The sequence below is a fragment of the Ambystoma mexicanum genome, chromosome 5p (genome assembly GCF_040938575.1).
Source record: "Ambystoma mexicanum isolate Mex_15411 chromosome 5p, UKY_AmexF1_1, whole genome shotgun sequence".
Taxonomy (NCBI): Eukaryota; Metazoa; Chordata; class Amphibia; order Caudata; family Ambystomatidae; genus Ambystoma; species Ambystoma mexicanum.
In genome coordinates, this window is record NC_090930.1 from 207,744,722 (window position 1) to 207,758,651 (window position 13,930).

At 43.6% G+C, this 13,930-nt stretch overlaps 1 protein-coding gene across 1 annotated transcript in view; it reads right to left on the reverse strand.

Moving 5' to 3' along the window:
- Window positions 1-9,618: 9,618 nt before the first annotated feature.
- The window catches only part of VBP1 (VHL binding protein 1), a 98,891-nt gene continuing 94,579 nt past the window's right edge, over window positions 9,619-13,930 (reverse strand). The window contains exon 6 of the mRNA XM_069612638.1: window positions 9,619-10,692. Coding sequence (XP_069468739.1) covers window positions 10,622-10,692 — 71 coding nt within the window. The 3' untranslated portion in view covers window positions 9,619-10,621. The remainder of the gene's footprint in view (window positions 10,693-13,930) is intronic.

A 13,930-nucleotide genomic window follows, 5' to 3' on the forward strand; every position in this document is an offset into this window, starting at 1 on the left:
GGATGGGGGAGTGGGGGTGTGAGGCTGTGCTGCTCGCACACCAGCTTGTCCTGGCGTGCCTTGGTGGGTAGGGGAGTGGAGATGGCCTTGGGTGTATGTGTGTGAGCAATTCTCTGTGCTTGGGCTGCACACTATGTAAAACAAGGAAATTATTAATAACGTTAGCGATATTACAGCAGTCACATTTCTACTGTCTATACATTTGTGTATTATTTTATATTTATCTACAATAATTTGTTAATGTCTCATACATCACTAACCATCGAACAACTATATTTTAGCAATTTCACATGGTAGTAGCTGAACAACACATGAGGTAGCATTAGGTTTGGCGGTGTACTCAGGAGCATAGAAGCAATACAGAGTCGATAATACATTTTAATTCTGGCTTGTACATTTAAACGTGTCCCTCTGTGCAACACACACATGCTTGCAGTAATGCTTTTTCTGCCTTCCTTTGTACTTAGCAGCATTTGTTAGTTAGCACTGGGTGGTCTGTACCAATTTCTTTTCATTAAGTAGTCTGGGCACATGGTACCGTGTATGAGCTGAGGCCATGCTTACTTTACCGAGACTTATGAACTTTCTTCCCAACCCTAAAACATAGCTGTGTACGATTAACGTAATAACCCTTATGAATCGTTAGGCTTTGGGGGGTTATTGAACATCGATAGGGGTTCATGTGCGGAGAGTGTTGGCACCAGATTGTTTACATGTTAGGGGTTAGATTGAGGGTCGAGGCTTGTTCTTTTAGGATGGTTTTCTGTTATTTTCCAGACTTGAACCTCGAGTCGGGTCACTTCGGGGACAGTGATGTACTGTGGAAGGTAAATGATACAGTGTTTGTTCTGATACTTGTTCGTGTCTGGTTGCTCGTGAGAACGGGCCTTCAGCGAATCTGCCATGGTATGGAGGCGCCGGGGAAGGGCATGGCCCTCTGTAAGTGGGGGCCAGGCTGGAGCATTCGCAGGCAGGCGGTCTTGTTGTGATTCGGGTCGCTGGTATCTAAAACAGAGTCCTGATGCTTCCAAAATGATGTCCATGGTTTGTTACAGTATAATTCGATCAGTCCCGTGTGTCCTGGTGGCCCCTGACGAGCCACGAACCTCACGTAAGTGGGGTTTGTCAGGGAGAGGTGGGTCTTCTGGACCTGTCCTCCCATACATTTACTACCAGTGAATCCGGAGTGCCATGGCCCTTGATACGCAGGGTCGGTAGCAGAAGGGCGAAACAACTTCACAACCCTTGGGTTAACTGCTCTGGTGTGAGCTGGTGTCAACAATGAAGGCGCCAGTCTAGCCGGAGGCTTTTCTTTCAGTATGTCCTCTACAAAATCCAAATCCGGCAAAGCCTCCTGTGAGGCGATTTGAAAATGCTCAGCCACTTTTGATCATCCACAGGTGAGGCTTGGTGGAGTGGAGGAGGGGGGAAATCCATAATCAGTGCATCAGGGTCTGGGGTAGGAGGAGGGGACACCCAAGGTTGACAATCAACCTGATGGCTGTCTTCCCAATTCTCCATTGGATCTGCAGGACCATCAATATTGTCCCCAAAGGGGGCATCATATTGTACATGGGTCCGCAGGGACCTCGTCATCCGTGAGGTCATAAGTATATTTCTCATGAGAATCGTCAAAGGTCCTCTGAAACCTGGCCATAGGTGTAAAAGGAAGGTCCTCACAGGGCCTTCTGTGAGCAACCCTCTCAGAAAAAGAGCCTAATTTCTCTAGTCTGTCCATACACCCCTCAAACTTCTCCCTGGTCCATGAAGATGAACTAGGAGTCCAGGGGTCATTTCGACCCACTTCTTCTGTAGAGCATCATGATTTGTCTCCCAAAGCACTGGACAAAGGTAAAGGGCTCTCAGAATAGTCCTTGCGAGGTTCCGGACGTTTTGACATGTCATGTCTCTCGGCGCGCTTCTAGGCCGTTCTTTGCGTTTCCCTGTCTCTTGACCGTTTCTTATGTTTAACCGCTGAGGCGATCCTTGCGATAATCGCCGATGCTCAGGGTAGTAGGGAGTTGAACCGGTTGAACCGGTGGCTGTGCGGTGGATTTCAGCAACACCAGGGCCGTAAGTAGTGTCAGCGCTTCCTTCTGTAGCATTTCGACGGCCTGTTTTGTGTGATTTGGTGCTAGCGCCCTTTACTTTAGCTTCCCAGACGCATGCCGCTGCTGCGGTTGCGGGGAAGGCTGCCAATCATAAAGATCAGTGGATCCCATTGAAGTATCGAACGAGCCCGTTGGCGCTTTGGAACGCTTTGACTGTACCGCTGAAGCAGAACCTTGGGTTGTGTGTTTAGTGTGGGAACCTTGTGCAACCCGGTCGCTGGGCGTTTTCCCCATAGCATGACTCGCGTCGTGCCAATCAGGGGTCGGGGACAGACGCTGTAAAACGAGAGCTGTCCGCCATCAAGGCAATGGCCTCTGAAACGGAGCCTTGGTCATCGCTAGTCCCTTCATCACACTCCACGGCTGTGGCGGCGGAGGAATTACTTCGGCCTGCGACATACCGTAGGGCACCCATCGCTTCAAACGGCACTCCTTAAGCGTCTTTGGATGCAGGAGTTTACAGGCCGCACAGCCCACCTTGTTGTGGTTGATGGGGGAGCCAATTGTTGCACCGACAGTGCTAGTCTTCCCACGGATATTTGTCCTTACACAAAGGACAAAATCTAAATGGAGTCCTGTCCATAGCGCAGGATATAGCGACAACAAAACCCAGGGAACAAAAGGGGGGATGGGGGGGGAGCATTCTTGAAAGAATATGACCACCCGACCCCACTGTACAGGCTGGCCAGAAGGCCCGGCCACGTGGTCGGCAGCACCAGCTGGCTTAACAGGCATCAAACAAGTCAAGGTCGATAACATAACAACGCAATCTGTTATGAAGAGCTCCGCATTAGGGCGACCAAATAACTGGGCGGAAAAAAACAATCTGAGGGACCTCGACACATGAGGGATCTTGGGTACACTACACGTCACGTTAGGGATCTTGTTACAGGCTCGCCCATGTCGCCATCCCCTTTCGATCCTCGAAAGACAAGATCCAATACTCCACGGTTACCACTGGATGTCGGACTAGGCTGAAACCCTGGGTAGGCCGATTGTGCAGGTTCTGCTCCCCATCACATCCTCCGTCCATTTTCATCCTTGGGATCCTCTGCCTTCCAGACACCATCGCAAACCAACAATCTCTATTGAGAAATGTAACCTCCAATGCTGTGTATTTTAACTACAAATCCTGGCAGGTTCTTGCTCACTCAAAAAGGCAGTCCTTTTGTCATGTTCAATATTCTCCTATGTCCCCTACCAGCTATGCCTGCTGCCATTTACTACGTTCCCTCTCTGTGAATTCAGCAACCTAACTAGTGTAACACTAATTTCCTACAGTGTAGAAAAACAAACTATCCTACTTCTGTTTTCTTTCGTTAAATAATAATGGTGGCTGCAGCAAACTATTCCAGCTGCCTTATTCTATATGCCCTTTCTCGTTTGGGGTCTGCAAGGGGCATGACCTTGTGCATCACTGGTCTTGCACCATTACAAAAAGTACGGTTAAACAGGATTTCCTGAATGATGTAGGCGAGTTGCAGACTGGCCAAGACATTTGGTTAGCACCATTGGTGCAGATTTTAGGCCAAAGGGCAAAGCCTTGAACTGAAGTTTCTTCCAGAGACGGTGAACATTAGGAAACACCTGTGGCTTAGATTAAAGGGAACATGAAAATGCGGGTCTTCCAGGTCCAGCGGTGACCAGAACTCTCCTTCCTGCAGTAGGCTGGCTTAGGACGTGCTGCAGCGCAACCATCCACAAGTCTAGAAACCAAAGTTGAGGGGTTACAGGTTGAGCATGGATCTCCAGCCTCCAGATTTCCTCTGGATTAGAAAGTTCTCAAATGACCACACTAGCCTTGCTGGTGGACCGAAATGTGTTAAACCCCTCCTTTGGAAAGGGAGGAATGGACGTCGGGCACCCAATAAAAAAATGACAATGCGAGGCCGTGCTGGATTAAAAGGAGGGAAACCATTTATCTGTGGTGATGGAGGCGCAACTGCTCAACGACACAAGAGTTGCCCTCCCACTGGGGTGTGAAAATGGAGGAGCGAAGCAGGAGCTTGGAGGATTTTCCCCAGCTCTCAGAGGAATTGCAGCATCTTGAGTTCCTCAGTAGGTCTGTGACTTCCCCGTTGTAGCTATCTGAAGTGGCGTATGTGTTGGCACGATACGACAGAATGATAGGTGGGTCTGTAGTCTGACGTCTGGGGAAAAATTTTCCTTGACGCAGCAAAAGGAATGACGCCATTGCTGGAGCATATCAAGGGAATGAGCCTTATCTGTCTCAAGGGAATGAGCCATATCTGTATCGGCCTTGATGACCACAAGCATCTCATCAACCTTTTTCCCCAAAAAGGTCCTCTCCATCGAAAGGCACATCCACTACTTTAGAGAAAAACTCTGGGTGGAAATTAGTTGCATTAAGGCATCCCACAACTGCCCTGTTGCCTCTGTGTCTGAAACCAGTGTCCGCAATATCAACAGCCTCAGATGTAGTGTGGTCAGATGCAACCTCACCCTCGTTTCTTCCTTTTCATCATCAAGCAGAATGTCCAGAAATGGGCCCATCATAGTGGGACAGCATATCAATGGAATCTGGCTGTCTTGATGGTGGTTGCAGCCGTCGAGATTATACGCTTCACCCAAAAACCAAACAAAACCAACATTAAAAACAAGATAATCCTTGTCTGGGGTGACTGCATGGAGAAGATGGATTTGCGGACCAAGCAGACAACTGAATCAGTGCTGGCTGGGTACACACACTTTTAGGGGTGGACTCGGGTACCTTACACTTAGTTCAAATCTGGCCTTCTTGGGAGGTGCAGTGAAAGGGTTCTTTATGGTCAATAGGCCATGAGGACAGGTATGGTGACCACGATTTCCTAGTGGGTTCTCTCCTTTGATTTAATACTAGAAAAAGGAAGGTTTTCTATACTAAACAATTTTGCAACCCTAAACACGAGGGTGTGGAAGAAAAACATCTAATCAGGAGAGAATCTCTAAGTGGAGGATTCTCTGGTTCACCATCCCCCATTATAATCACTGAATTCATCAGTACACCCAGAGAGGTGTCATCCTCAGACTCGGTATCCATCAGATTGGTAGAAGGTGTCAGGGCCTGCGTAAGTACTGCGTAAGGGCATTAAGTTGGAGGCAGAGGAGCAGGCAATGGGCTTGCAAGAAGATTCTGACGAGAAGGAACAAACAGTCTGCGTAGGCACAGAGTAGACCAAATAGAAGGTCCTGGAAAAGGCAAAGGCACATATGGCGCCAGTTTAAAGAGTGGGCATTGGTAGAATAAAGTACAGGCGAGTCGCAGACCTGAGAAACCCTTCTTTGGAGTCACAGGCGAGGAGTCGTGGACGTTGTGTAGCAGCCGTATATGGAGGCTGTTGCACCATGAAACGTGTCATCTGGGCCATGAACAGAGTTGTTAACGGATGATTTGATCCGATTATGGGCCATCAACGACAACACTAGTCTTAGATGAGTGCTTCTTAGCAGAAGACTATTGCAGGCCAGCACATAACATGGATGCGTGTTTCGTAGACAACAAAGACTTAGTAATTAAGGCCTTCGCTCACGCGGTCATAGACTAATTCGTCAAAGTTGTGGCAGCGTGGGCGGTATATGCCCCTTTTTAATTCTCTTCCCATGGGAAGAATCATGAGACTTCTGGGAAGGAGTACGCTCAAGGGATCTGGCGAACCCGAGTAAAACAGGACTTCAGACAGATGCCAAATCAGAGGAACCAGCGCAGTCATCCAACCAAGCCACCAACTTCTGTGAGAGTCCTTGGGCGTCTTGGTGGAAAAGAATTGGCAAATGGAGCAGTCGTTGACCTTGTGGTCCGGGTATACGCAGTAAAGACAGTCTTTGTGAAGATCTTCAATATACACATTCTTCAGATGAAGCAGGCATTGAAAGGCATTTCTATCTGAAGTCTGCCATAGTGTCAATGGACACATCAAAGAGCCTCAATGACGCAAAGCTGAAACAACCCCCTGTAGGCAACAAGAAGCTAGAACTTAACCACAAACCGGCGAAAGGAAGCAATCAAATCATCGAAAACATCAAGAGATTTGAGGACTCCAAACACTGAACAGGTGGTTAAAAAATAAATGATCATAAGATGTCTCCAGGAGAGGAGCCAAGGGTGTCCCATCTATTGGCTGTGGGGCAATATGAACAATAATTACTCTGAAAGAGGACTAAAGTGACCGTCTTTTTAAAATTTAAATGTAAACTGCTTTAATATTACAGAGGATCCCCTGACGATGGGGAACCTTCAAACAGCAAGTGAATCAATTAACGAGCCAATACTGGAGAACACGGGAACCGAAAAAAGGAAGTACAAGAAAACAATTACCCCACAACTAATTCCTAACCAATAGGCCCACCAAGGAAAAAAATACCAGATCAAATCAATAACCCCAAATCAAAAAGATTGAAACATTACTCATTTGACCCAAACTCCAACTATTGGACTTGACCACAAAATACCCAAACAGGAGTATCACTTGCTGAAAACGAATGTTCTCTATTCATATTTTTGAGCAATTCCAAAGCTATGTTCTAAATTCTCACCCCAGTCTAAAAAATGTAATCCAAACAATACAAATGAATAAGAAAACGGACCAGTCGCATGTTTATCTTACATAAGACTTCAGCCTTAATTACCTACAAATAAAAACACACATTAAAAACAAGTGTTCAAATATTGCATTTACAATGCTACTAAGCTTTTACAGCATTTTGAGAGAGCTTACAACTGGAGATTTTGATTGACTACTTTGTCAAACATTAAAGTTGACTTCCACACACGGAACAATGTATGCCTTCCTGAAAATATAATTAAAAATCCAATTTGAAACACCATTTAATCTGTATGCAGTGATAAAACCATGGCAAAAATGACCCATTATAGGTGGACTAGTGCCTAGTTGATGGAACAGCCTTGCGGTTCACCGTGCTTCCAAAGTGTTTCTTTTAACGAAAAGCAACACCCTGTGTACCATAAAGGAACAGCGCGTGACTCAATGTTAACTTAGACGGATTTGCGGATACAGATAAAAGAAAATAAATGGCTTTCAGAGTTCATATGGCAATTGCTGAATATTCTCTAAACATTTAATGTCAAATAAATGTACTTTACCAAATGTACCGTGTTGCTGTTTGATTTTAAAGTACCGTTTCATATTCTGAATTGTGGCGCGCTGTGTTGTGAGATGGTCTGTGTTGGTTTCCGGGTTCTGTGTGGAGTCGCGTAGAAGACGACTGGGCGCGTTTGCCTACGCAGCACAGAAACGTCATGGAGAGAGGCGGGGAATATGAATGTTTTGATAATGTCACGCTCAGGGACGGGGGATTTGATTTAGTGCCGCAGAAGCAGGTCAGCCAGGGCGATGCGGCAAGTGATAGGATTATCACAAAATGGCGGCTCCCTGGTGCCTGTTTTCGCGTGCGTTTAATGGACGAAAAGTCGGGTAAGGTCCATAGGAAAGTTTTCTAAAATCGAGCCACTTAGGCTTAAAAAAACATGGCCGACCCGTAGGGACAATAAAAAATTTTACTGGACCATGCCTTTAAGAGTTATAGAGAACATAGACTCCATAGTACAGGTAAAATACAAAGAATAGAGTTCCAAAAAACAGAGCCCATAAGAATGAAGTGGAAAAAGGCTCCACTCATTCAGGATTAAAGAAAAAGGTCTACAAGTCCTGCAAAAAGTGCTGGGGGTCTCACTAAGAGGGGATGAAGCATAAAATTATCTGCATAACGCGAATATTTGGAATTGTGAAAAGGATAGTTTTCCAAATTATCACATAGAAACAGTTTAGCATTGCAGAACACTGCCACTGTAAATGCTAGAACAAACTTGATAATGCTGCCTAATCATCCACAAGCAATGACAATTCAGCTGTTTCTGCCCTGAACTCCGCTATAGTTTTGGCATGAAACCTTATACAATGATATGGAAGCATCTGATGGGTGTAAAAAATGGCAAGCGGCACAAAACCCTCCCACTTGACAGATTCTAGTAGCACATACTCAAGAAAACTCCTGCCCTGTATATAAAAATGAATTGAGGAGAACTAGGTGTCTTATCTACAACAAAGCATGAATGTTGCAATAACGAAGTGAAAAAATGTGTGTTTGGGGTGAGATGGCCACCAGGAAGACCAGCAATTAATTTGTGGCATTCCAGCTAACATGCTTAAAAAAAGACTGGCAAAAAGCATGGGCAAGCAAGAGAAGGAAGAAAATGGTCTGAACTTCCAGATTCAAATCAACGTTTGGGCTTAGGACAAGAAAATGATTATGAAGCAACTTAATATTGTCTTGGGTCAGTTAGTCTAGCGGTAGCAGTTGCCATTGTCTTCGTTTTGATAGTTGGTCTTTGCTAAGTATTATAGAAATAAATGAAAGATCCTGACAAATCATAAACGATGATATAGATGAAGATGGTGGGGTAGGTAGCGAAGGGGGTGGGTGGGCTAAAGAAATTGCGTGGGTACATGAAACTAGTTTGTGGCAGAGGTGTGCTTAGCCGGCATCTCTTTTGCACTCCCAGATCTCTCACCTATCTAAGTAAGCCGAGTAAGGGATTGGATGCGTTTGTAATAAGCAGGGAAGTCCTACCTCTTCATGTCAGCAATGTATCGAGGGATGGAGGTTTTAACTTATCAGAGAGGAGGAATCGGGAGCAGCGCATGCTTACCTGAACAAGCTGCAGTTGATCCCCCTTGACTGCATGACCAGATAGGTGGGCACTGTGAAAGGAGGGAGGGAGAGACACCTTTGCCATAATCTAGCTGGTGTGGGAGGTTTGCGCTAATATGGAAATGTTAAGAAAGAGTGTAATTTCCCACTTCAAATTTGAGTAGACTAACCCCCACACCCCTACATTTTTGTGCTGTGCAACACAGAACAGGTTAATATAAAGAGTTGCTACATATGTATTTTTTCACACGTGGTATACTGCTGCACACGATGAAAGTTAAAGGTTTTGACAGGACTATGTCATCCCCATCTAAAGTGCCCCAACAATGGTTCTATGGTGCCGGAGGAGGATGGGTTGCGATCCAGTGCAGTGTCTCTTACCTGAGGATGGAGAGGACATAGCGGGAGCTCTAGCCGTACGCAACTAAATCGCTTAATTTCCCACAGCACCTGCCTCTTTCCCCATCATGTACCCAGTATGTGTGCGGCCTCCAGTAGCACCTTCTTCCTAATGGCAGGGCCTCACACAATCCTCGTCCTTTATCCCCCTGACGGAACAGTTAAGCCAGGGTAGTTAGAGGGACAATGCTTCAGTCAGAACTCTCGTCACTGGGAGTAAGCCAAGAAGCTGGAAATCACATGTTATCACATGGCACGCAGTCCGTTTTCAGATACAACAGCAATGGTGGCTTGCATCCAACTAATTGAAGCAATATTTCACTTCATACAGATGAGCTACGAGCACATAAGCAACGAAATAAAGTGTGATGCATAGCAGCATGTTAAAAGAAACTCACTTTCAAATGGGTTGAAATATCATGAAATCAATATTCACACGTTGTAGGTAAACAGCATTTATTACATGAAATATGAACAAGAACAATGTTCTTCATTTTTCTTTGGACACCAACAATGAACTGCACTGAAAGGTACTTCAAATTGATAATTTCCAAATTGGCATTTACTTCAAAAGAAACAAGTGATAAGATAATGTACGCCGAATGTAATTGTAGCAGGAAAAGAGCTTACTTGTTTCAAAACAAGAAATGAACATAAGCAAGTAACATTTCTTGGGTCCGCTAAGCAATTTAAGCGACGCGTTGAGATGTTGAAATCAGTCACCCACTTCAAAAAAACACCAACGTTTGTTGTCAAGACTAACATTTTAATGTCTGTTCTGTGCTCTTGGACAAACCAAACATGGGCATGTAGGTTGTGAGGTCATGGAATTAAGTGGGGATATGTGGTCTTTAGATTGCAGGGGTTACTTCATATATAATTCATAGGACATTCTCAGCTACAGCAGACGAAGTAAAGTGCAGAATCTCATTAAGTGGACACCAGTAATTCTTAGAGTTGAATCTGAATATTCAATCACATCAACAGTCCGACAGAAAACACTCTCAAAGTGTAACTAGTAGAGTTTAAAATGTTTTCCTTTTAGATCAATTAGCTGCCAACCTCAGGCACATTAAACAACAAATGCAGCAACATGGTAAAAAAGAAAGCATTTAATTACAATTAACTGCTATAACATGTCCTATGCTCGCAAACATGCACATTACATTTCTTCGCAAACATTCAAGAGTGCTGAAACCAGCAGGTCCTTTCTTACACGATGTGGGATCTTATGCTTTCAATGAATTTCATTTTCATGATGCGTGCATGAAAAAGGTTTTAGTTTACAAATAAATAAAAAACAGTGCTCAGTATAGTTTTCCATTTTGACTTTATATTTTACAATCCTCTTTGAAATAGAGTAACTCCATGGAGTATTTGCAATTAATTTAAAATAAAAAAAGTGTTTTGTAAATTGGAACAGTACTTAAAATCTGACAGAACTATGCTTTGCTTTTTGAAGGATCTTCCTTGTTTCTTCTCTTTACATCCCAATTATAAACTCTAGCCATGTCTGAAAAAAGCACAATTAAGGAAAACAACTCAAGTGGACAATTTTCAGCATACATGCTGATGTAATACAAACATATTACCTTGTATAGAGGTTGGGCTCAAGTTATTATACAGCAATGTTTTATTGGCTGAAACCAAAAAAAAAAAAACACACTAAGGGCAGCTTTTCTTGTCTGAAAAAAATCAGTTTGCCGATCTGTGCTGAAAGCTAGTGGAACTTAAATACGTGTTTAGCCTTATGAAAGATGTCCTCCAAAACTACATTGCTTCCCAGCCCTTCAGAAATTCACCACATTCACTGTCGAAATAAATAAACCACAGCATCAATTTAAAAAGCAGAACGAGGGCATGGATGCGTGCTTAGCGAACAGTGAAAATCGAACTAAAGCTGCCAACAGCATATCAAAGCTCTCTTACGTTTTTTCCCCGCTCAGTCCTAGTAACATAGCCCCTCCAGCCCCACACCCTACCCTCTTGCTTTTCAGATCCACCAGGTGACCACTCAGATGGTGCTAGTGCACTATACCATATTTGGGGACTCTGCAATAGTGAGTACAGTGGCACAGCAAATCCAATCATTAAAGCCACTGTGCACACCTATAACATACAAAGCGATATTGATTGGTAATAGAGGCACGTTTCTGGTTTATTTCGTTTTATAAAAAAAGACGCCAACCGCAAATTTAGGGAAAAGATTGAATGAGCAGGGTCTGATTCTTCAAAGCCTTGGAACTTTAGGAATAGTAATGTGCCAGGTAGGATGATCAGCATAAATAAAAGGCTAGCATTTACTGGGTCTCCATAATACATGGACCACATTAAGACAGATCATAAACAGCCTTCAGCGTTCACATTGCATGAGCCAAAGAAGAGTTTAAAAAAGTAATGTCTTCAGCAGTTTCCTAAACACGAGTTGGTTACAAAATGCTCAACCCCTTCCCCCATATTTCTTTATCCATCATCAGACAGAGCAAGACTGAACTGGTAGACAAAGACCCCGGAAGCGCATTGGTGGGAATCTGTACAGACTCACAATAGACAGTTCACAGAATGTTAAAGCAATCTGCATTCCATAGTGTTAGGTGGTGTTACAAAAGTTACTGACAGAACTTAGGAAAGCAGGGTTACAAGTCTTGGGTTTGGCCTGAACTACCCAAAAGGTATGGTAGCAATGGACGAGCAGTCAGGCTTAGTCAAAGATGAGGATATAGGGGGGGAACAGGGGTGGGGGCTGTAGTAGTGTTGGGACCGTTTTTCTATAGTCCTACCAAGACTTCATAAAACCCATATTGGAGGCCGTACAAAAGCTCCACCCTTAGTATAAGGCTGTACCACCTGATAATGTGGTAGCATGAACAGAGCAGCCAGGATTATCTTAGATGGGAGAGAGGGCTGTAGGGTTTGTACAAAGAAATTGTAGTATACATACATATGGTCCAAAAAAACACTATGTATTGTAAAAATAAAGGGTTTATTTAAATACAAGTAGTCCAAGATAAATCTTGGGAAAGGCAAGTACCATCAACATCATATAAAGAATTTTAAAACCCAATTAAATACTTTTGGGATACAACCCATAGTATAACCTTATTGAGAATACAATCAGCAGTCTAGGTGAGTCAAACCTACAACACATTCTGAATGGCAGTCAGCTATTCTTGTGGAGTAAAACCAGGTTATATATACACTTTTAGAAAACCATTAATAAAGTAGCAAACTCAGTTATAGAAATCACATTAACCAACCCTGTTACAAGTATACACCTTGCAACATTACTTTTTAGAACTCAGTTCAGAGCTAGTAAAACAACTAGTTTCTGAGGGGACGGCAAGCTACTCAATCGTAAGTATGAACACACACACAACTTTAAGAATGTACTAAAAAAAAAGAAAAAAAAAAAAAAAAGAAATCGGGAAAAGCAAAACCCAGAAACGCTTTTAGAAAAACAAAGTATTTCAAGGTAGGTAATTGACCTATTAGCACAAAACTATCCTTTATCTAATGTCTAGTTCTACCCAGGATACTTTTAAGACTGTATAATACAGTTTCCAAGGTAAGTAAGAACTTTATGAAACTATTTTCATATAGCAACAAATCAATTCAGGGAAGCACAACCCAGGGTTACATTTCAATAAGTGCAGCAGCTAACCAAGGTGCGTAAGACCTATATACACTTCTAAAAAGGTGCTACAAGCAACTCAAAGTATTAACTCAAGACTGTTTTAGATCTGTATAGAGCAGACCAGGGAAAGCAAAACCCAATGATAAACCTTATAAATTACACAATGCAGGTAAACCCTATTGGTGAGCTTTTACACTCAGACTAAAACGGTACAATATTTTTCAGAAGGGGTGGAACACCATTCCAGAATGCAACTCAAAGGTAAGCATGAAAACTTAATGACACATAACTTTTTCTTTCACATATATACAGTTACCACACTAACTTGTTTAGCAAGTAAGTACTTTTAACACTGGTTATCTTATTAAGTCCTTTCCCTAGTCTATAGCATGAGTTTTCTCAGAGGCAGAAGAGGGACCCCTAGTGGTCTAGGAGCCAGCTGGAAGCAGGTCAGGATAGGTTTCAGTTGCAGAAAATTCGAAGTTCCAGAGGATATCTTCTTAAACAAGTAAGTATTTGCTTGAGAGTTATAGTGTTCAGGGACTTTACAGAAGGCTCCCTAGGTGTTCCAGCATTAGGCCTGGACAAGTGGTACAGGAAAACTGCCAACCAAACTAATCACCCACTCAGCCTCACAGCATGCACACCAGACTTGAGGTAAGTATTACCCAGGCCCACACAGCACCTTAGAAGAAAGAATAAATAAATAAATAAATAAATAAATAAATAAATAAAAGGAGCAGCTAAAGAGTAGATGCCTTCATGATACAGCAGCATAGGACCCGGGTCCCTAGATTATTTGTCTGGAGACGAGTGAACTGGACACTGGATGGGAACTTGCACTAGCAGCCACCAGAGAAGGCTTCCAGCAAAGGACTCTCCATGCTTTCTCAAGGTTCTGTGGATTTTGAGCTTTTACAGCAGCCAGATAAAGAACAAATATTGCAGGTCAGATTCTCTTCACACTCAGTCCTGAATCCTGGTCAGGGGACTTCAGGGATTAGAATCATGTCTCTGGAGTTCCTAGCGGGAGTCCACCAAAGTTGTGGACAGATTTGGACTTCAGAAAACCATGCACCGCACTCAGGCGCGAAGTCCCAGGGTATTGGCAGTTTGC